This window comes from Sceloporus occidentalis, unplaced genomic scaffold (assembly GCF_023333645.1).
Source record: "Sceloporus occidentalis isolate IW3139 unplaced genomic scaffold, rSceOcc1.0.p SCAF_3, whole genome shotgun sequence".
Taxonomy (NCBI): Eukaryota; Metazoa; Chordata; class Lepidosauria; order Squamata; family Phrynosomatidae; genus Sceloporus; species Sceloporus occidentalis.
Genome location: NW_028316983.1, coordinates 77583707 through 77608400, shown reverse-complemented (window position 1 = coordinate 77608400; position 24694 = coordinate 77583707). Strand labels below are relative to the sequence as shown.

At 40.3% G+C, this 24694-nt stretch overlaps 1 protein-coding gene across 4 annotated transcripts in view; it reads left to right on the top strand.

Annotated features, from left to right (window-relative positions):
- LOC149316264 (BEN domain-containing protein 5-like) overlaps positions 1–24694 on the top strand; it is a 1092722-nt gene that overhangs the window by 609687 nt on the left and 458341 nt on the right. For 3 of the 4 annotated variants that reach the window (XM_089515102.1, XM_089515100.1, XM_089515101.1), the window contains 2 exons: positions 11145–11278; positions 22827–23202. The exons of the other annotated variant lie outside the window; for it this stretch is intronic. In XM_089515102.1, the coding sequence (XP_089371228.1) occupies positions 11145–11278; positions 22827–23202 (510 nt within the window). The remainder of the gene's footprint in view (positions 1–11144; positions 11279–22826; positions 23203–24694) is intronic. 4 annotated transcript variants of the gene reach the window in all.

Sequence of the window (24694 nt, the reverse complement as noted above, 5' to 3'; positions counted from 1 at the left end):
GTCCCTCCACATTCGCTGGAGTTAGGGGTGAAGGAACCCCGTGAATGTGGGAAAACTGCAAATAAAAAAAAACAGATTTCTTTTTACTTAAGAGAACACCTCTCTAAGACTCTCCAGGTCCTCCGGTGCAACTCTGTGGTCAACATTTGCTAGAACTTGTTTATAGAATTATGCTGGAGCACCTGCAGATGCCTAGAGAAGTGTTTCCTTTAGGAACTTGTATGTTCTCCAGCACAACTCTATGGTCAACTTCTGGCAGAGTTGTGCTGGAGAACCTAGAGATTCGTAGAGAGAACATATGAATCAAAACCACAAATACAGTAATCAAATCTGCAAAAGTCAAAGCCGCACATGTGGAGGGCCAACTGCGTAGTTACCAAAGACAGTGCCTTTCTGTAAGTACAGTGTATTAATTTAATTCTTCATTTCCCAAATACTGTACTCTATGGTGATACATTTGTGAAGAAGAGATAATTAGCTAGTTGTTCCAAGACTGCCCTTAATTACCTCATGCAGTCTTCTGGTTTACACACCTGGTTGGTGATTCTTACATGCCACAGAGTAAGTAAATGAAGGAATACAAGAATTCTTAGTGTGCAGTTTCCACATTATTAGATTGATGATGACTGTATAAAGAGTGCATGATTTGTAGAGGGCCACCAAGCCACCCAGTGATATTGAATTCTTCACATGGCATGGCTAACAATATTTTTGTTAGGGAATGGATGGTAGACTGAGCCAGTTATATGACACATAGTCAAAATATACTTCTATTTTTATTGATTTTCTAATAGAAAATGTCAGTCCATATTTCCTGTCAGTAGTTTAATATACCATAATCTGATTCAGTAATGTGAGAAATTGCAAGTGAAGATGTTTCTTGTTTTAGAGGTATATATGATTATGATTCCTTGGTATTTAGGTACCCCTCCCCCCAATTTTCCAAGGAGACAGCTAACCATGCTATATGAGATTCTGCATGGTGTGTGGAGAGTGTAACTATTCCATATGCATAGCTCCATGCCTCTTTTTAGGCTACTATCAAGTCTCTGGGGCCACTGCTACTAACAGTCATGGAGCGAGAGTAGAGAGGGAAGGATACTACCATGCAAGCTTCTTGTCACCACTACAGTTCACTAAAGAGAGGGGAAGACAAACAACAAATGAGAAGCAGTCTCTGCTGCTTGGTTGCATCCTTCCTTTCTTCAATATAGTGTGTACCCCATGTGCTCCCTTCAAAACAAGACATACACCCACAGCAACGCACTCATGTCACTAACAGGATCCCAGCTGTAATGTGTGAATAAGGAAATCACATGTTACAGACATATGTCTTCTGAAGTGCTGGAAGTGATTTCAGCTCCCTGTCAATCCAAGCTTGTTTTTGTGTAGTGGAATAGTTTTGTGTCTATCCCTACGTTTTACTTCTGTGCAGTATGTGTTATTGCTTGAATATCCTTGATCTCTTCACATTGTAAACTATTCAAGAGTCCCACTATAAAACTCTACTATTAAAAAAGGGCATTTAAAGGCTAGTTTTCTTAGTCTAAATTGTCAGTAGCAAGGTATTTTTGACATAAGCAATGAGTATCTTGGAATAACCTTTATACTGGAATTGATTAGTACTGATCAATGGTAAATCCAGTATAAACTTTATATAAAAATGAGTTAATTTGAGTTTTGACAAGTACATTTGAACTGAAATTATCAGGATTGATTTATGTTACACAGTGGCCTGTTACAGACTGCCAAAATAAAGCTGCTTCAGGTCTGTTTGGAGGTATGCTGTTTAAATGATGCATGCGTCCTAAGAATCCGGAAGCTGCACCAAAGCTGCCCTCCAGTGCTTAGGAATGGAGTGTGGCTTTGGCGCGACCTCCGGACTCTTAGGACCCATGCATCATTTAAATTGCATACCTCCAAAGAGACCCGAAGCAGCTTTATTTTGGCAGTCTGTAACAGGCCAGTGTGACTTTGCAGCCTGTATACTTGTAAGTCCAATTAAGCAGATGCTCAAACATGTTTTTGATAGTCAGCCAAAATTTGTGATTGCTACTGGCCCCAGACCTCTTACTATATTGATCATAAAGGCAGTGAGAATTCCTCCAAAACCAAGAGTCAGATCAGGGTTTCCACCGTACACTGTGTTTTCATGCTTGAAAGAAGAATGGCAGCTTGTGCCTATTGTTATGCAGAACTTTGGAGGCACTGAGTAACAACAGAATTGAGGGTCTTTAAAGCACAGCACAGTGAGCTGTCTCTTTTTTAGACAGGGACACATTAAAGAAATGTTATTGATCCAACATTTTTATGGACACTTGGCCCTGTTAAATGGGACACAGTATCACATTATACAGGCCTGATTTAGTTATGTAATATTATTTGAATAAACTCCTCCCATACAATTTAATTTTGTACAAAGACATATTTGTGGTGCCAGTGTAATACTATTGGGATCAAATGTATGCTATGGATTCAAATAGTAAAGCCCATTTAAACATTAAAATTAATATTACAATTTGATTTTCCTTTTTATCCTTAAATAATAGAGTTGATGAAAATTAAAAAATGATACATGGTAAAATCCAGACTGGTAGAGATGTTACTCAAAATGGACCTTTGTGTATTGGTCCCTTCCCTCCTACTTACACAAGTTTTTTTGTCTTGGTTCCTGTATCTGTGGCCTATAAATTTTGAATTTATTGACATGGTCCAGTTAATAGGTTATGTATCCAGGCTGATTAGACCTTATAAATTCTGACACATGGAAAGTCTTGGGAATGCTTCAACATATACTTCTTCACAGCATATTCCATATCTCCCAGATGTACTTTTGGAAGTTTTGTTAAAAACATGCTAGAGCATCTGTGAATGTCTAGTGAAAGAACCCATAGAGCCATGCTTTGTGTCGAGTTCTTCATGGATCCTCTCCAGTCAAAGCAGATACTGGTCCAAAACACACTGCAGAAATAATCCAGTTTGAGACCACTTTAACTGCCCTGGCTCAGTGCTAAGGAATCCTGGGAACTGTAGTTTATTGTGGCCCCAGTGCTCTCTGATAGAAAAGGCTAAATGTCTCACAAAACGACAGTTCGCAGAATTTCCTAGCACTGAGCCAAGGCAGTTAAAGCGGCCTCAAACTGGATTATTTCTACAGTGTGTTTTGGACCATTGAGGGCCAGCTCTAGAATTTATAGACCGTTCAGGCCTTGGATGCTTTGCAAACATGTGGTTGATCCTTATAGTAACCTTTCTTTATAAGTGTTCTTATGTATGTTTAATTTTCCCTATTATTTATTAATTAAAATATTTATATCCCACCCTTTATCTGAAAAATCTCAGGGCAGTTTGCAATAAAATCAACTTTAAAAATAAATAATCACAAGAGTTTAATGGTTAAAATATATTAAATAGTTTTCAGTTTAACAACAGACAATTTCAAACCATTTAAAGCATTTGAATAATATACTCATAAAACACATGCAGCCAGGATAAATCAGTTTGGCCTGATGGCTTTAACAGAAAGCCAGGTATTAACCTGGCACTGAAATAATAATAATAATAATAATAATAGGTTTTATTTATATACCGCCTAATCACTGGGAATCCGAGCGGTTTACAATAGAGGAGATAACAGACAGTTCCCTGCCCACAGGCTTACAATCTAAAAGACACGACACAAAAGGAGAAGGGAATGGTGAGGGGGTGTCCGGGATTGCTGCCAGCAATCTCTGACTTATGCTGATAACCAGGCCTGCAACCAACACGTGTAGGCAAAACAAACCTTGTGGAGAAGCAGTCAAGGAGCAAGCCGAGAAAACAAGCCGGTGTCGGGGTTGCAGAAAGTCAAGCGTGCCGAAAGACGAGCCGAAGTCAGGAAGCCAGAAAGCAGCGTGGTCAAAACAGTCCGAGGTCACAATAGCCAAGAGATAACAAAGGTCCGGTCCGAGGTCAAGGTAGCAAGGTAACAAGATGTCAGGAGCTAGAGCGACAGCAATCACACCAAGGGCTCATGCAATAAACTCTAGCAACAAACTCAAGCCTCTCTCCCACTTAAATCAGGGAAGCTCTCCCTCGAGCCACCTGAGGCTGGTTTGCCGATTGTCTTTCTGCAATCCTCCTGGATCTGCGCCTGCAAGCACTCTCGGCCCTTCTCTCTTGATAAGAAGGCACTTGCAGGCACGCCTCGTCTCCTGAATCACCACTAGGCTGTGGCACCCTAGAAGGCCTTTCTTCGGCACTAGGACCTGGTTGAATCTCCTGCTCTGGGGCTGGAGGATCACAGCTGGGACCTGGCAGAGCAGAACTAACACCTGGCATTGCCTCAATCAGCCCTTGCTCTGGAGGAGGCTCATCGTCCTCCTCATCCTCCGAGAGCTGATCTTGGCTGGCCATGACAGGGGGGAGGGAATCAGGTCCAGCATTCTTCTCTCCCTCTGAGGCCTGGACCAAGACAGATGGACCGGAGGGAGGGCTCGTCTTCTTCAGGCTAGCCCCTGATGGAACTGGGCCAGCCTACTCTCTCCCTCAGAGGCCGAAAGATGACAGTTAGGGAGGGAGGAGCCTCTTTCTTCAGGCTAGCCCCTGATTGTACTGGGCCAGCCTACTCTCTCCCTCAGAGGCCGAAAGATGACAGTTAGGGAGGGAGGAGCCTCTTTCTTCAGGCTAGCCCCTGATGGTACTGGGCCAGCCTACTCTCTCCCTCAGAGGCCGAAAGATGACAGTTAGGGAGGGAGGAGCCTCTTTCTTCAGGCTAGCCCCTGATGGTACTGGGCCAGCCTACTCTCTCCCTCAGAGGCTGAAAGATGACAGTTAGGGAGGGAGGAGCCTCTTTCTTCAGGCTAGCCCCTGATGGTACTGGGCCAGCCTTCTCTCTCCCTCAGAGGCCGAAAGATGACAGTTAGGGAGGGAGGAGCCTCTTTCTTCAGGCTAGCCCCTGATGGTACTGGGCCAGCCTACTCTCTCCCTCAGAGGCCGAAAGATGACAGTTAGGGAGGGAGGAGCCTCTTTCTTCAGGCTAGCCCCTGATGGTACTGGGCCAGCCTACTCTCTCCCTCAGAGGCCGAAAGATGACAGTTAGGGAGGGAGGAGCCTCTTTCTTCAGGCTAACCTGATGGTACTGGGCCAGCCTACTCTCTCCCTCAGAGGCCGAAAGATGACAGTTAGGGAGGGAGGAGCCTCTTTCTTCAGGCTAACCTGATGGTACTGGGCCAGCCTACTCTCTCCCTCAGAGGCCGAAAGATGACAGTTAGGGAGGGAGGAGCCTCTTTCTTCAGGCTAACCTGATGGTACTGGGCCAGCCTACTCTCTCCCTCAGAGGCCGAAAGATGACAGTTAGGGAGGGAGGAGCCTCTTTCTTCAGGCTAGCCCCTGATGGTACTGGGCCAGCCTTCTCTCTCCCTCAGAGGCCGAAAGATGACAGTTAGGGAGGGAGGAGCCCCTTTCTTCAGGATCTGATGCCTTTAGGGTACAGTCGACCCTTGACATTCATGGGATTAGGGGCACAAAAGTCAAAATTCGTGAATAAAGTGGGGGAGCGAGAGCAGTGTGTGCCCCCATCTCCCTTCTGAAGCCTCAAACAGGTCTAGCAAGCTCTCTGAGGCAATGAAAGAGCAAGGGAGCATGCATTCGTGGCTCCCTCATTCCCTTCCAAGGCTTTAGGGAACTCCAGGGAGCTATCTGAAGCCTTGAAACGGCAGGAAGGAGGGCACCTTCACTTTCCCCAAACCTCTTCTCAAGGCAAGAGAGCTGTCTTTCCCCCAACAGCTCCCTGTCCTAAGAAAGGGTGGAGGATTATTTCCCCTAAACCCCTTCCCAAGGCAGATAGCTGCTTGAGGAAGGAGGCAGCTCTCCGTCCTGGAAAGGTGTGGGATTGGCACATGCACCCTTCCCGGCTTCTCCCTCCTGGGCTTTTTCCCTCCCCAGGGGAAAAGCCCAGGAGAGAGGAGGAGTGCATGTCCAGCAGCCTTGACCTCACAAATAATCAAAATCAAAATCGCGAGTGTCAAAGATGCAAATATCAAGGTCGACTGTATTTAGAATTCACTGGCTACTGGGAATCTGCTGTATTAATATTGCAAGGGCCAGCAAAGAAGAGAAAGGGGGGACAAAGTTTAACTAAAGGCAGAGCTCTTACCAGCATTCAGGGTAGTATGCTTTAAGCAGTACATTACTTTAAAAGCCATTTTTATGAAAACCAGTTTCCAAAAGCTTGCTGGAAATGAAAGGTCTTAACTGGTCACCAAAAAGAAAACAAAGAAGAAGCCATCCTAACTTCCCTAGAAAGGGAGCTCCGAAGTGTGGGAATGACCACAGAGAAGGAGGATATTATCAGCATACTGGGCATCATCAAGATCCTGTGTTCCCACCGACCCTGCCTGTGAAGGCAGTGGAGTAGAGAGAAGTGCCTCCTTTGCAGATCTTAGAGCTTGAACAGGCTTATAGGAGAAGATAGGGTCTTTTTGGTGTCTTGGCCTTAGCTGTATAGGATTTCATAGATCAAAACCAGCACTTTGAATTTTCCCCCAAAACAGACGGGCAGGCAGTGGAGCTGTCGAACAAGGACACCAATTAGCAATCTGGCTGCAGCTCTTTGGACCAGTTGAAGTTTCTGAATACCCTGCAAAGCAGTCCGACACAGTGCTTTACAATAATTCAGTTGGCATGTCACTAAGCCAAGTGAAATGTCCCAAGGAGTTGGCGCAGCTGGTGCACTAGCTTTAACTGTGCAAATGCACTTTTCATGACTGCAGAAACATCTAGGATTAGGCTGACTCCAGGAGTACACACAAGCTGTGGAGATGCATCTTCAGGGGGAGTGTAACCCCATCCAACACAGGCTGAATTCTTATTTCCTGATCTGCCTCACAACTAACCAAGAACACCTCTGTCTGGTCTGGATTAATCTTAAAATAGTTTGCCAGTTTAGCACAAAACAGCTTCCCTGGAATTATGGGGGAATGGAGTGATAGAGCTGGGTATCATCAGCATACTGGTGACACCTGACCCCTAAACTTTGGAATTGCTTGTAGTAGTGAGGGAAGAAATGTCCTCAGTACAAAGTGGTAACAGAAACTGGTGAAGTAACACGTTACCCAAAAGTGTTTGAATCTTGCAATACTGATGCTTGTCTTGCTTTAAGTTCTACATGTTAGAAGCCTGCAAACAGCTACTTTAAAGTCAAGGATTATACCCCCCCCCCATTTATACCCATGATCTATTTAGAAAATCAAAGTAACATTATCAATGATATGCTTAATTTTTTGAAAAAAGAAATTTGCATTGCTTGGGCCATTTTTTTTTACATCCAAAGTTCAGGTTTGGGCATATTAACTAGGATTTTCATCCTTTGAAAGTCTCCTTTCACTTTTGGCATGTCCCCTCTGCCTATTCCCATTGAAAAATATTTTTTGAATTTGCTCTTGATGTCAGATGAGTTTTCTATATAAGAAGTGTGTTAGTAGCTGGGTGTTTGTTTGGTTTGTTTTAAAAGAAAACAAAATACAAGTCCAAATCTCCATTGGATAGGCAGAACTAGTTATTTCAACCCTGGCCTAATTTGTGACATGGGCTATAGATATGCTATGAAAGCAGCAGAAATTGGGGCTGGGCATTATCTTCCAGTGTTTTTTGTAAAAGTCCAGAAGCAGAAATGCAACTAGTGACCCTGAAGAGGCTGCTTGATACCACCCCTTTGAGCACCATCCCAAAATGAAACGACAAAATGCCGCTCTTTCTTGGGACAGAAAATGGGTGGCTTTTGAGCCGCGGCGGTAGCTTATCAGTGCTCCTGTGGCATGCAGTGTATGAACACCACATTGCTAGAGCACCACAACGCTGCTTGCCATGTGGTTTGGTGGGCAGCGTGACACCATCTTAAGGGGTAGTGTCTAAACGCCACACTCCCATGTCACCCCCAAGCTGGCGTATTGTGCCGCTTTATTTTGCCAGTAGATTTCTGGTACACACACACACCCCATGTATCCAGAAAGGAGTATCGACAGTCTGTGGCAGCAAAATCAAGAACAGAGTAATGTTTCAAGTTAAAAAATAATAGGTTATATTTGGCATCTGGGCTTTGAAACCCTGTACCAAATAAATCATGTTAACCTGTAGTAATAACAACAACAACAACAACAACAATAATAATAATACAATTTATTTCTTTCAGACCTCTCCTCTAGGTTCAAGGCAAGGTAAAGCATGTTAAAATACAAAACAATTAAAAATGCATAAACCCACAGTTAAAATACAGTATTATAAAACTATTAAAACACACTTATAGGAGTACATATACTAATTAAAAACTCATGATTTAAAATTGACTGGGTAGGACTGCCAGAAAAGTTGCTGTTTTAAATTTAGTCAGCATTTCCAGGTGTCGTATCTCCCGTGGCAGGTCATTCCACAGTTTAGGGCGGTGGTCCCCAAACTGTGCTCTTTAAGGGATTTTGGACTTCAGTTTTCAGAATCCCAGATTATTGGACAACATGGCTGAGGTTTCTGGGAGCTAAAGTCCAAAATCTCCTAAAGGGCACTGGTCTAGGGGCAGCAGATGAAAAGGTTCCACTAATTTTTTTGCCTAGTGAAGCAATAAAAATATGTACTTTCTAAGATATCTACTGTATCTAATGTTGCAGTGCACAGTATATGCAATTGAATTTGGAAATAAGGATATACACTCATCCCTCCACATTTGCGGATTTGACTTTTGCGGATTTGTTATTCATGGATTTTATTAATATGTTCTCTCTAGGAATCTCTAGGTCCTCCAGTGCAACTCTGTGCTCAACTTTAACCAAAAATCACACTGAATGACTTAGGGATCCCTAGAGAGAACACTCCCCTAGGCATTTGTAGCTCCTCCAGCACAATTCTGTGGTCAGTGTCTGACAGATGTTGACCACAGAGTTGCACTGGAGGACCTAGAGATTCCTAGAGAAGTGTTCTCTCAGGTAAAAACACAATGTTTTTGTTATTTGCGTTTTTTCCACATTCACAGGGGTCCTGTGCCCCTAACCCCAGTGAATGTGAAGGGACAAGTGTAGTGTTTTTACTTTAAGACACTAGACTTTGGTTTAAAAACTATTGTACATTGATCCATATTTAGAAACTGCTGACTAGGAAAAAAATAAAAAGCTTTTTCTACAGACAGACTGTATTCTAATAAAACTTTCCATGAACCTCTCAGAAACACTTCCTTATGGATGCTGTTAGTATATACTTAAGTTTCGTTTTTCTAAAGCAGCAGCTTTCAGTGGTTAAATGCATGGGTAGTGTTGACAACTCAGTAAAGGGGAACAAAGTTAAATCTAGAGTTTAATGAGCACACTGTTTTTCAGTAATTAGTTATACAAATGAATACAATCACTTTTTGTCAAAGACAGGAATGATTCTCAAATAGTGATCTTGTATTTGTAAAGCACAGTGATGAAAATAAAAATCACATAAGGCAGCATGAAATGAATTGCTTATAGTTATGATAAACATGAGATAATAAGTAATAAGATAGTAGTAATATGGTAGAAATAATAATTTAGTAGTAAGGAAATAAAATTATGGTAGGTCCAGCAAACAGTTTTCTATGGTGAGACATTCTGGGTGCTGTGCAACTGCCAAAACTTACAGTCAGCACAAATGGAAGTGGCTACAAATCCACTTCTAGTTTTGAAAAAAAAAATGTGTGTTTTTAAATGTTAAATAGTGCAGAGAGGAGGCTGTCACTTGTTCAAAAGGGAAATTGTGACTCCTCGGGGCTTTAGGTAGAAGTAATTTAACATTTATTTTTCAATTTAATTTTATTTTTTGCAATAAAATGCAGTCTGGGCTATGTGGAGAGATCATAGGCTCTAAAAACAGTCTTAGGGCCCCTCACACCCACTGATATGTCCATGACAGATACAGTTGCAGATATCTATATTGATGTAAACAATCAATTAACAATATAATGTGTGGTACTGAGGATAGGGTCTTGTAGCTAAAATATTTGTTCATAGTTTAAAAAAAAAAGTGGCAGTTCGGTTTTCAAGTGGGCTTGACAGAACACACAAAATAGCTTGGGTAATTCTGAACCATGTTTGGATTGGGTAGTCCTGATAATAGAATTACTAGGAAAAGGTGGTATCTATCTTTCCCCATCACCGCCCCCCTTGCAGCAATGGCTATGGCAGTGTGGAAGCTGGGGAGTGGTGGCAAGGTCAGAATTTCCAGGAATCCTTGAACTGCTGAATTTCTACCTCTGCAAAGAAAAATATATTTCTCACTATCTATGTGGATGCACCACACATGGTTTCTAGTTATCTGTTGGTTTATGAACTACCTAGAGGTGTTTTTACAAGTTCCTTCCTCTGAAATATAGCCTACAGCACCAAATATTTGTTGGTGGTCTCCCATCCAAGTACTAAACAGAACAGACTCAGAACACATGAGATCTGGTGCCTTTAGGGTGTTTAAGCCTCACTAGCTACTCGAAATCTGCTGTAGTAATATCCCAAGGGACAGCAAAAAAGCAAAAGGGGACAAAGTATAACTAAATGCAGGGTTCTTACCAGCTTTCAGAATGGTGTATTTATTTAGTAGTAGTTGTTATTTTTCATCACAAGATTTTCCCTGCTTTCCCCTTTACCCTCACCAGAATCCTGTAAATTTGGTTGTTTGAAAGAAATTGTGTGGTCTGCAGTCACTGTTGGAGCTGTGTGGTGGAGTTCAAATATAGTATGGTTTGGGAGTCTTAACAAATACTGTTCACCTATTGAGGAAAAACTGAAGGAGCAAGCCATGGCTTTGTAGAAAGTATTTTTTATTATTATTATTTTAAATAAAAGACTTCACCTGACTTTTTGTGTGTTTGCTTGATCATGGGCAGTTTTAATCTTTTTAATACATTGAAATTACTGGACACCTATATGGCACTGGTGACTGTTGCTTTTCTATCTTGGAGAGAGAGAGAGATGTTCAAAAATCTATGAAAATTCATTTGCCAGTCTTCATTTCTTTTCTTTTTTTTACATTAGAGTCTGTGGAGCAGTTGCTTTTACTTCAGTAAGCAATTAAACATGGGGAGCTTTTAAAATGGTCTGGCCTCAGTCATATGGAATGACCAGTTTGATGAATGTGACCAATTTTATGTTTATGTAAATTTACAGAAGATAAAACTGACCTTGAAAACAGTGTGATGCAGAAGAAAATTAAAATCCCCAAGCTCTCTCTCAACCACCTAGAAGAAGCAGGGGAGATTACAGATTATGGGGATGAAGATATGGAACTTAGACACTGTAAGGTATTGTAGTTTTGTTTGTTGGTTAATTTCTTCTTTTTTTTCCTTTTAAAGTGATTTCAGAATTCCAGGATGCCCTTCAGTTCTTAGCAGAAAAGAAATAGAAATAACCTATACAGGAGTAAATTCTTTTGGAAAGAGTGGAATTTACTTCCAATTAAACATGCTTCGTACTGTTGAACTAGGGAATGTGACTAACTGCATTGCTTTAAGTGTCATTTCCCCCATGCAGCTATTTTACTCTGTGTACAAACAGTTTTAGTGACAGTTGTTACACACTTCTTCAGTTTTGCCCAGAAGGGTTTTGTTTTGTGAAATTGAATAATTGGAATTGTAACTAAATTTTTCTTGTAAATGAAGACTTACCGTAATTGTTAATACAGTCAGTTTTGGAGTAACATCTGCAAGGCTTTTTCAGATGCTTCAGATTTCCCCCCTCTTATTTTCAAAAGTTAATGCTAGTCAGTATCTTAATAGAGGATGGACATGTTCTACACTTAGTGTGTGAACAATTTTTATTATACATATGTAACCCTTGTATTATGGTTTTGAGAATATCAAAAACTGTCTTTAAAAAAAACTGTGGCTTTTCTGGAAGTTGTCAGAATTATCAAATTTTATTGATCTAATAAAAACAATAGCTACAGTATAATACCAAGCCTTGACTTGATGATACATGATCAAGTAACATAAGTTGTATAAGTTCATTCAGCCATTGGGCTCATTGTATGGCACTGGGTCTCAGCCTAACTTCTCTTTTTCTAGATATGATAGTGATCTACTTCACATGGTTAAAGAAATACTTTGTAAACTCCAAGAAACAGAAAAATATCACCATGGATCATATTATATGCCCTTGTCTCTTAAGTTTGCTTTTTGTCTCATCAGCTAAGCTACTTTTTCCACTGGGTTTGAGGCAGCCAAATCCATTGACATCAATGTATCTCCCCCTCCCTCCAAATTTTCCCGTAATTGGTTGTTAGCATACATTTAAAGGCATATACCCAACAAGCTTTTGGAGGGGGAGTTGTAATGGTTTAAGAGTATCTGGCTATAACATTCGTACTTTTTGCAGAATCTAAATTAAACATTCCTAGAAGACATCCACATTGTAAATAAATATTTAGCATAAACAGCATTTAGAAAGCGCAACAGACAGTACAAGATGGGTGTACCATATGATCTCCCTGCCCTGGTTTTGCTTGCTTGTGAATTGCACAGCTTTGGCTTATCAGTCCCATAGTGTACACAAAAGCTTTCTGCATGTAGCCTTTTGTGAGGTACCGTGCACTATTTGGCTTTTTATCTGTTGAGGTAAGTGTGGTTTCTAATGAAAACCATTACGTTGCCTTACTTTGATTTTGGATTCTGGAACCAAGGGCTTCTTGCTGATGACTTTTTTGCCTTAATCCCATGGAAATAAGATGAGAAGTAAATGCAGGCGCAGCAACAATAATTTAATGTCTGTGCCAGTGTGCATAAAATTCTAGTACTTTCTGACTTCAAACAGAGGCAGCAACAATGTTCCAGTGGCCATTGTAAATTCTGTTAAAGTCATGGGGTCTGTGCATGTGATTTACCTTTATGCCAGCTTGTTTGGGAAGTGGACAGAAGGGAAATTGCTTGTGTAATGGGATGTTGAATACCTCCTTATACAAGTATGTACAAAGTATAGCCCCCAAGTATAAATAGTATAACATGGTGTAATGCCCCAACGTGATTTTGTCCTACAGCTGCCTGTGCTTTTATGGGGGAATTGAGGTCTTTGGTTTACTGGCAAAATTACAGAGAGGAAAAGAACACATACTGTATAATGCTTTTAAATAGATGAGGAATATGGACTGTAGGTTTTGAACAGGTTTAATGTTTTTAATGGATCTGATAACTGTTTAACTTTTGTTGACCAATTACTTTGCCATGATACATTGCTATTACATTTACATCCCATTTTTTGACAAATAGTAATTCCAATGAATGAACACTACAGTTTTACTTGCAGCGGGGTTGCTATTTTTGTGTCTGGATGATAGCAAGTATGTTTTTTATAAGTACTAATAAGAGTCAACGTGGGAAGAAACACACACCCTGTTAACCATTCTTCATGGCAACAGTGTGAGCCATGCACACACATATATACACGTCTTATGTTACTAATGCAAAATCATGGGCTAGTGACATTTTTCTTCCTGCAAATGAAAATAACACATGATGAGAAGAATCTTGAAATTGAACAGAACTTTTGGCTTATTATTTTAACCCAACCATATATATTCCAGGCCTCATCTCTCATGTCAGATTGAGTCTGTACATTTGGATGTGATCAGACTTTGAATTACTGATCATTGGTCTGGAATTGGCTGAAAAGTTGGAATTTCCCCCTGTATTTTCATGGTTTTTTTGCCATGTTTCAGATTTTTCATTGTCAGAAATACTATGCATTACATTAGAATCTCATTGTAGGCATGGAAGCACAATTTTTTTCACCATCCTGGATTTTTCTTATTGATTCTATTAGTAATGATAATGTATTTGTATTGCACCCTGGAAAATTCAAAACAATATCTGCCTTTCTATGTTTAACCTATGATATGTCTATACTTTGAAGGTTTGTATCTTGTGCTGGGCCAGAAAAATAGAACAGGAAAGTTCCTGGTGTACCACCCATTCTGCTGCCCAGCAGCCTTCCTGTCTGAAGTGACTGAGGTGGTCTCAGTGTTGGTACTGGAGAATCTCAGAACTGTGTTATCATGACAGGACCTGCTCCAGACTTCATGGCTACCATGATAACTATGGAGTTGTTTCAGTACCTCATTGGTCTTGAAACACGTGTCAGGACATACCTTAGACTTAGGCGGGATATAAACCGCCATATAGTACGTATTGTATACGTACTAGGGTTAGGAAGGGGCGGTGCTTCCGCACCCCCCTAACCCTAGTATGTATACAATACATACAAGATGGCGGCGCCCCTTCCACATGGGCGCCGCCATCTTTACGTACTGGACGCATAGCGTCCAGACGTGTCGCGGCGCCTATGACGTCGCGAATGCGCCAGCGGTGCTTCGCGACGTCATCAGTGCGCTGCAAGAAGAAGCTCCGAAATGGAGCTTCTTTTTTGCTCCGCGCGGGAGCCGCGCGGTTTGGCTGCTGCAGCTCCTGCGCGGAGCAAATGGCGCTGGCGGGGAAGCGCCGCAAAGCGGCGGTTTGTATCCCGCCTTAGTTTTTGCTGTTGGATGGATGAAGGACGATCTAGTTTTAGGGGTGATATACAACAGCCTTGTTGTCATGGTCAGATTACTTCCTTGTGAAGTTTGGTTTTGCAGTAGCAAGCCTCCCCTGCAAGGGTCTGAGACTGATTAAGATGGTCTGCTTTCAGAGACTTATGGGAGGATTCCTGAATGTTCTTGGGGATTTTCTGGTTGATAAGGGCTGGTGATTATGTCAAGGCCTTGTTCCCACTATGGAATATTGAGATGGAAAGGATTGTTGATGCAGTCACTCCTAAGCACCCAGTCCTATTCATCTTGAATTACTGAAAATCTGCAGGCAATAAAACAAGCTGGACAAATCCTAGAGTGCAATGGTATTGGTCATGGAGTGAATATGACCAAAAATTGGTAAGGATGGTGGTGTCTAACAAGCGGCATTGAAAGTGGGAGAAAGAACTTACTATGCCTCTTCTGTTCTGCCTTCTGCTCGTTGTCCAGCAGAGCTTTCGGAGTGGCTAAGAGCCTATTGGAATCAGGCTCAGAGAGGCCAGATTTACAACTGTCAGTTGCTTACTACAATAAATTTGCCGGGCACTTAAAGCAGAAAGCTGTTTGTATTCATTCAGAACTTTGTGCCACAGTTATTGCAGGGTCTAGGGGAGTGTCAAGTAACTGGTCAATTTTTTTGAGAGGAGGGAATTAGTTTCATTTGTTGCAGCTTGATGATGTGTGGCTAAGATGCCTGAAACAGTCTATCCCACCACTTGTAGCCTTGACCATTGCCCATCATGGCTCTTAAGATCAAGCACAGGGGTAGGCAACCCTTTTGAGCCGGGGTCCGGGTTGCTGTCCCTCAGACAACTGGGGGGGCCGAAGCCAATAATTAAATAAATAAATAAATAATTTTTTTAAAAAATTAAATAAATAAATAAACCAAGACAAATGTAGGACAAACTTTTCAAATGGAGGGCACTTTTTAAATAAAAAATGGAGGACACGCGAAAAAATTTGCTGATTTTTAAAAAAATGTTAAGATAAATGCATGTTTCTGAGGCTTCTATAGACAATTGCCCCACCATGCCCCTCGCACGAGATGCCAAAGGCCCCGGCGGGAATCGGCGGCAGGACCGGGCTGGGGCCGGTCCCAAGGCCTCGCCGGGCCGCATCCGGCCCGCGGGCCGCAGGTTGCCTACCCCTGATCTAGCAGATGTGAATTGATTGGATGGGGCCAAGGTGTGGTGAATGCCTCACTACATCAGGGGGAGGTGCCTGCTACGTTGAAGGAGAATTGTGCACCCTCTCCTGAAGAGGATCTCCCTGGACCCAAAGGTATGTGGTAACTACTGCCCTATCACTAATATCCTGTGGTTGGACAAGGGGCTTACATGTGGTGGCTGGGCAGTTTCAGATCAACTTGGAGGAAACAGATTATCTAGACCCATTTCTATTTAGTTTCAGGTAAGGGTATGATACCGAGCCCATCATGGTTGTTCTGACTGATGACCTACTCCAGGGAAAAGACAGGAGTGCTGCTCTGGATTTCTCAGTGGGTTTTGATATCATTGATCATGGTATCTTACTGGGCAGACTCTGATGGTTGGAAGTAGCAGACATTGTTTTACATTGGTTCCACTCCTACGAGGTCCCTGCAAGGTTACTTCCAGAGAGTGTTACTGGGGGGACTGTGGCCATTGTGCTGCATCAGTCTTGTCTCCCTTGCTGTTTAACATCTGTATGAGGCCAAGGCCATTGGGAGAGTCATTAGGAGTTTGGGGGTTGGATGCCATCAGTGTGCCAATGTCACTCAGCTCTACTTTTCCTTATCATTGGAGTCAGCTGGGGCTGTGGAGGTGTTGGAGTGTCTGGATTCTGTAATGGGCTGGATAAGGGTGAATAAACTGAAGCTGAATCCTTCCCAATAATTGAGATTGTTGGAAGGACCCTCCTCTGTGTCCCATCAGTAGGCGAGATACATTGTGGGAGGTCATGGGAGAGGGCTTTTTGTGCAGTGGCACTCTGGTTGTGGAATTCCCTCCCTCTGGAAGCCTGGTTAGCGCCAACATTAGAACCATTTTGGCACCAAGTTAAAACCTGGCATTTGGGCCAAACTACTTTTATCCAGGCTGAACATGTTTTATGCTTATATTATTCAAAATTGTTTTAACTGATTTTGAATTGTCTGTTCAGTTGAAAACTATTTAATAAATGCCTAATCTTTGAACTTTTGTGATTATTTATTTTTAAAGTTGATTTTATGAATATGATCTGCCAGCTGTACCACTAGCAGCTGAGTCTCTGCAATTGTTTTTAAGATGGGGGAAGCCCAACATTGGCAGATAAGCCTAGTTGCAGGTATATTTTTTACAAAACACGGAGTGCATTGCATTAAAATAACAACCAGCAACAACCAAAGCAGGAAACAATCTGACAACATACTATGAAAACAATTGCAAAATAATAAACAAATTATTACACATTGAATAATGTTTTAAAAATACAATTATATGTCAAGCAAAGGTGTATACCTTTTTAAGTAAATGCAGATGTGTCTATAAAGTCTGTTTTGACATTCTTCCTTCAACTATATTACTTTAAAAGCAACACCTGTGGAGATGTGTTAGGGGGAACAAGTTCACATACATAACATTATCAAAAGAATATGCCAAAAAGGGTATATCTACCAGACTTGAGGTACAGAGAATTATATTTTAGGACATAATCAGGAAAAGACAAATTACTTCTTCCATATAATATAATTCAGTCACTCTTAAATGTTAAAACTCTTAAAAGCAGAACATATACTTACAGGCCCCTCCACCTAGGCCCAGAGGAAATTGAAAGCTCTGCCCTCCATCTTAGCTACTGCCATCCTAGCCTTGGAGGGAGAAAAGAACTGGCAGTATCTGCTGGACTTGATCCCCTTCCTACTGCCATTCTCTTCTGCTTTGGTGTCATGTCTTTTAAGATTGTACGCCTAGGGGCAGGGAACTATCAAATTAACAATTTGTAAGATGCTGTGAGAGCCTTTGTGGCAAAGTCTAAATAAGAATAAATAAAAATGTGTTTCATGTAGCTTATTCCCAAGCAAATGAGCACAGAATAACAGCATGCAGCCTTTGTTATTCTTGGTCTCAACTACAGTCATCCCTCCTAGTTTGCAGACTTCCTGTTTGTGGTCTTGAATTTCAGCAAATGGGAAGCCAAGAGGGACAAAATGGCGCATGCACAGGACCACATTTGGGAGTGTGCAGCCTTTATATCCAATGGGGCTTGGATATTTGCGGTTTCTCCGATTCGTGGGGGATCCAGAACGGATCCCCTGTGAATCAGGAAGGACAACTGTACAGTATTTCTCTTAAGAATTTATATGTGTGTGGTTGATCGTTTAGTACATTTCTGACTGATAATTTCTAAGGAGTCTTGATGGTCCAATTTGCTCAATCATTTTTTGGACAAAGCAGTCCTCTGTACTTTACTCTTGGGGAGCTTGAACCCTCCCTTCCTTGTTCTAGGATCCATGACTGGCAGCCAAAAACACAAGTTGATAAGAAGCGTTTATAAGTAAAGTTTTTTTAAAAATAGCTTATATTGGGTATGATTGATATCAATTTATGATGCTTTTCCCCATAGGTATTCTGATAGTCTTTATGCTGTACATGCTGCACATGAAGCATCTTTCTATCACATTTGCTGTGGTCACATCTTTTTTCTGATTGTCACTGAAGAGTCATGTAACAACATGGTATTAACAGCACGTATACTAGAGTGTGATATTTTTGCCTATAGCTTTCAAACTACATAGTGTATTTGTGACATGAGTTTTTTTCTCAGTATTGGAAATAACTCCTACTACTCTCCAATGAACTGTGGTTTTCTCCTCTTTTCCAAATATTTGAATCGCTTGCGAGCAACCTGCTGCTCAGAGGCACTGGTTCCAAAATTCTTTATGCTAATAGCAAGATACCAAACTGTGCCAGAGCTCAAATGGATTTTGTACTTTGATGAACACTTAGTGTTCTTCAGTAAATTCTGTCTGTGGGTTCACCAAATGCTAAAGGAGCATCTTGTAGTTTGTTGACAAAAGCCATGCCATCAAATATATCATTTTATAGAAAATTATCAACAAAGAAATTTGTGTGTTTCTGGAGGAGAAGTGAAAGGGCTACTTATTGGGATTTATCAGAATACAAAGAACACTAGCTAGAGAATATGAATCTCATCCCACAGAATAGAATTTCCTTAACTGAGGCCTGTTACAGACTGCCAAAATAAAGCTGCTTCGGGTCTCTTTGGAAGTATGCTATTTAAATGATGCATGGGTCCTAAGAGTCCGGAGGTCGCGCCAAAGCCACACTCCATTCCTAAGCACTGGAGTGTAGCTTTGGTGCAGCTTCCGGAGTCTTAGGATGCATGCATCATTTAAAGAGCATACCTCCAAAGAGACCCGAAGCAGCTTTATTTTGGCAGTCTGTAACAGGCCTGAGTTACCTTGTTGTAGCTTATCAAAAGTGCTAGCAAAGAATGTATGCATACATAAATAATTCCTAAGTGTATAGGGAGAAAGTCCTGGACTTAAATTTATTTATTTTTATTTATTGCCCTCCTTCGTGAATATCAATTAAACAAGAACAGCATTAAATGCATTAAATACATTGGAATGTTTCAAAACATTCTTAAATAATCAATATGTTCATCATGGCTCCTCAGCTTACATGATGTTAAGCTTTTCTCATTTGCATACATGTGGAGCCCTATCTGCTATTTCCCTGTATTGTCTCCTCAAAGAATTTTCCTCATATGATGATTATGGAATTATTCCAGTCAAAGCAGTTCTAGTCTTCAAGGTTGTAGTTTCCTCCCAGTGCCAAATTATATGTCATGGAAGATATTTTATACCTGTTTGGAATTTTGGCTGCCTGTTGATCTTCAAAAATTGAGTTTAGTCATCAGAATCTTTTGTTGGTTGAGCTATCTTACCTGCTTTGTAGTGTAAATTCATACCTACCCACTATTTTTTTTTCAGAAAGTGTTTCCAGAAAACAAGAATTCTTAAAAATGCTTGGAACAGAGTAAGCATAGCTTTCCCTATCAGGTCGCACTCTGGGAGAAAGCAACATATGAATGGAATGGAGTTAATTAATTCCTCCCATGCTTCCCAGACAGAATTATCTTCTGAAGGGGAGCAGCAAGGAAGGCTTACCGTACAGGAGAAGCCTTATAAGCTCTTTTTGAAAATCTCCAGGTATTCTTAGGCCATTCCAGTTAAGGTCTGAGGTCATAGAATCATAGAGGTTAGAAAAGACCACAAGAGCTATCCATGCCATACAGGAATTCACAATCAAAGGTCATTGGAAATGAAAGGTGACAAAGAGGCTCAATAGATGGGGAGAAAGGGGCAGTAAGACACCGCTCCTTTCTGCCCCCGACAGAGGCCTCATCAACCAAATGGCGCGGTCTCCACAAGGCATAAAAAGAACCCGCTCTTGGCGGGTTGTTTTTAGGCCATGCGCAGGGCACCATTGGAGCCCTCTCGCACACCAATAATGTACGCATGGAGCACTGCCATTTGGATGCTGCACTGCGCGTACATCATCATGGCAGCCCCCGTGGGGACGGGGGCAAGCCATGATGGCACCTGGACAGCGCAGTAGGGCTCGGGAGCATGCCGACACTCTGATCTCCCAAACCCTAAAATCGGCCCCAGGCTGGCTCATAGCACCAGTCTGTATGAGGCCTAACTCATTAAGTGCTGTGCCCCAATGTTGAGCAAGAGAGGCTCAACCATGAATTTCAAGAAATTTTTCATGATTAATATCTACAGCTATTCTGTTGTATCATCATGATGAAAGCTTTATGTCTTGGTTTACATAGTCATACAGTAAAGACCACAGCACAATGAAATAGATAGGCAAAAGTTACAAACCACAACCAGATTCATTCTGGCAATAGATAGAATTCTGTTAATTTTTTTTTAACGGAAAAGCACTGCCAACATAAAAAATGTTTTTTTTATGCTTGGAGGGCAGTTGGGATATGGGATTGTTCTTTTTAACTGTACAATGTTTTATTCTTATACTCTTATACACTTTGATTCCTCTGCAAAAAAGCGGAATATAAATAATAATAATAATAATAATAATTATTATTATTATTATTATTATTATTATATTTTGTGTTTTGTGTTGACAGATTTTTTTTTATTCCACAGTCCAATTTTTGTCATAAATCAAGAAAAGAGTAATGAATATATGCTACCATGGTTTTATTTTTTTCTGATCTCAAGGCACTGAGTTGATTTGTACATTTATAATGATTTCAGATAAGTGAGCTGCAAAGGGTACTCTCTCTTACATATGTTGTCATACTATAATGGTGACTATTCAGAACAACTTAGGTAGTGACTTAGCCAAGATATCACTAAGTCTAAGTAATTGTTTTCCAGTAGAATTAATAATGGCATGCAGACAGACATGAACTGTGAAACATATAATGACTGGCATTCCTATGTTTGGTCATATAATAATTAAACAAAGATTAAGGTTGTTCACATTCAAACTGATTTCCTGAATCAGAGCTTTGCTTTAGATACCTAGACCTCTGTGTTGGAGATGCCTCTGTTGCTTCTATGAAACAAGGGATTTCAAATAGTTTAGCCATGGCAGCCATGCAAGAACATTGCATGTATCATTACTGATAACATATATAAAATATGCAGTTCAGCTCTCCATATAGAACAGTCTGATACTGCTATATTTTTCTAAATATTAATTATAATCGTCACAATATACTGGCATTCCTTTACCTCTTTTATTTATCCACTTGTTCTTTTTTTGCAAATTAAAAAATTAAAAGTTAAAAAAATTAAGTTAAAATAATTAAATTTAAAAATGTACATTGTATCATACAAACATGACTGATACACTCATTATTTTTGCTGGCTTTATGCATGCATTTTATTTTCACATATCATTTCTCCAGGCCAAATGATACTGTTTCCAGCTGTACACATTTAGCAGCATTTTAAAGATCTTAAAATCAGCTATTGTAATTACATATGTATTTCATCTCCATCTACCTTGGATGATATTAAAATGGAGGATCCAATATTTACAAGAAGCCTTGACTGCTACTACTAATAAGCAAATTTGGAGGATGCAAATATGGTTCAATTGTTACCTCAGTAGGGAGATTGCTGATAACTGAACAATTCTGAATAGCACTATACTAATAATTTGATTGCATTACGCATTTCTCCAAATTAAGTAACTTATGTGAAAGGTGTAGCCACATACTCTTAAACCAGCAGGGTACAAAAATTGCATTTAGGTATGGGATTTTTTGATAATACTGTAAAAATTACAGGGATTTTTGTAGAGACCTGTTAGCCCTTTGATAGTTTGCTACCTAAATCTGATGAGGAAAATACCAGCAAATAGAATGAGACACAATATCTGTGCCTCTTTCTTTACCTCATGGAAGCATTTGGCTTAATATTGAAAAATGTCTAGTTGCATTTTTTAAAAACAAAGTGAGTAGACTAATGCATTTGACATAAAGAACACAATATTTAGAACCGTAGATGTACTTATTCTCTCAGATCCAGAGGAAGGCAAGGGGAGAACCCCCCCCCCCCCCGATCAAATTCTGCCAAGAAAACCCTATGATAGGTTTGCCTTTATGTCTCCGTAACTCAAAAATGACTTGAAGAGCAACAACAACAAATGTAATTAGAGTGCTTGTAAGCAGGACTCTGTTTAATTAGCATTAGGTTTCCATTGATGAGTATCTCCAGATTTTGGCTGATCTTGATAGCCAACCAAAATCTGTGATTGCCACCTATCCTGCCCTATATTGTGCCTGGAACAAAGGCTTTTTCCTGTTTTAGTAGGATTCAGAGTGGTTGAGAAATTAGCAAGATCTCTTGTAGGCTTCTGAGACTTTCTGAGATTTGGCATGATGTCTGGGTTTGATATGATATGCTTTCAGTGTTCTGGAGAACAGAAAAGCACTCTTTCCAGAATAAAAAAGCCCCAGTTTTGAATTACAAATACGTATGTCAATTCCTGCCCCTTGTATAGAAAACAGTTCTGGAATTTCTGCCTTTCCTGTGCAAGTCAGCTTGCATGCATATGTTTTAAAGTCCTTGTTAGTTGTGTAGAAACAACTGGCTAGAATGTTAGGGTTTGAACTTTTTAAAACTGTTTGCTGCAATAAAAATAATTGTATATGATGCATACTTTTTCCCTCTTGGGATACAGTGCAACCCTGTTTTAGTTTTCTATAGGACTCTAGTATGTTATATGCTGTGGTGTTTTAATACAGTATTTTGTTGTGATATACAGAGACAAGATGGGAGAAAACAAAATGAAGGTACACACAAAAGCATTGAAGCTGTTGTTGCACGCCTTGAGAAGCAAAATGGAATGAGTCTCAGTAGCAATTCCAGTCCTGAGGCAACATTTTTGGAAACTTCAGAAAGGATGAACAGTATGGACGATGCTGTAGTTCCTCGAGTCCTTTATGAAGAATTACTGAGAAGCTATCAGCAACAGCAGGAAGAAATGAGACACATTCAGCAAGAACTTGAAAGAACAAGAAGACAGCTTGTTCAGCAAGCAAAAAAGCTAAAAGAGTATGGGACATTAGTGTCAGAAATGAAAGAACTCAGAGACTTGAACAGACGGCTACAGGATGTACTGCTTCTAAGACTAGGCAGTGGTAAGTGCTTGGATATAGCTGGAACAAGTTTTAAAATAATTTAATTTGAGTCTAAAGTGAATGAAATTTATACAAAATAATACTGCTATGTCTTTGCATACTGCTTAGACATTTACTTAAATCTGCATTGGAAATTCTGGATTTATTTTATTTTTCTAAAAATATATATAATGCTATTATTACAACTACTAGAATACAACTGTGGTTACAGTAGTGATAGGTGCTCTGGGAACAATTCCAAATGCACTAGCACAATTACAAAAATTAATACTGCTTAGAACACCCCTCATTATCTAATGATACCTGGTAGACTCTAAAAGTGGTTGTGGTGGTGGTGATGATGATGATGATGGAAGAAGAAAAGCTTTTTCTGCTGATAAGACTGTGTTGGTTTTCCAATGGGCCATACGTCTTCATAGGGTGCTGTGGTTGAGAACAAGAATTTTTGATCTATTCATCCCCCAGTATTCATTCTGCCACTATAACATGGGCATAAAAATATGACATTTTAGTCACATTCCGCTCCAGAATTAATCATTGTGATGTCAAGTATTAGAGCCTAAGTAATGGGAACTCAGATCTTTGTAAAATGACAAAGGAACACAAGAAAATTCTGGAATAATTTTGGAGCCCTGGTGGCGCAGTGGTTAAATGTCTGTACTGCAGCCTACTCAAAACCATAAGGTTGCGAGTTGAAGACCAGCAAAAGGGCCCAAGCTCGACTCAGGCTTGCATCCTTCCGAGGTCACTAAAATGAGTACCCAGACTGTTGGGGGCAAATTAGCTTACTTGCTAATTAGCTTACTTGCTGTTCACCGCTATGATCTTTGGAATAGCGGTATATAAATAAAACAAATTTAATTAATTAATTAAATTAATCTTACTGTGTTTAGTGGGAATTCTACAGATGTATGCATAATTTTCTAGAACTATATATGGGGTAGAACTCCAATGCAGTCTCACTGTGCAAATATCATTTAGAATCATAGAATTATAGAACTGGAAAAAACCTCAAGGTCCATCACGTCCAACCTTCTTCCATGCAAGAATACATAATCAAAGCCCCCCACAGTTCTATATTTGTAGCCCTTGTACATTTTTCATTTTTAGTTTAGATTTATTCACAGGTATACAATCCAAATTTACATAAAATCAGAAAATATTTTCATTCGTTCAGCAAGCCTGCTTTTAAAAAAGCAGTACTTTGTGTTTTAGCTCATGTTACTTGTCCTCTGATATACATTAAGGTATGTTTGTTGAACAGGACTGCAGTGTCAAGAATGTAGCTATTATTCAGGCAGCCTTTTTCTCTAAAAGTGCAAAATCAAAAAAGTGCTTCTATTTCATACACAGTGAACAGATAATGCTTCATGGTCAAGTGTAAAATTTAAGGTAATGTTAATTTGAGACTGTGAAATAAGAGTTTTCTGGCAAAGGACCTGTGACTAAGTTAACATGACTAATACAGTCAGGGTATCCATTGTCTGATACA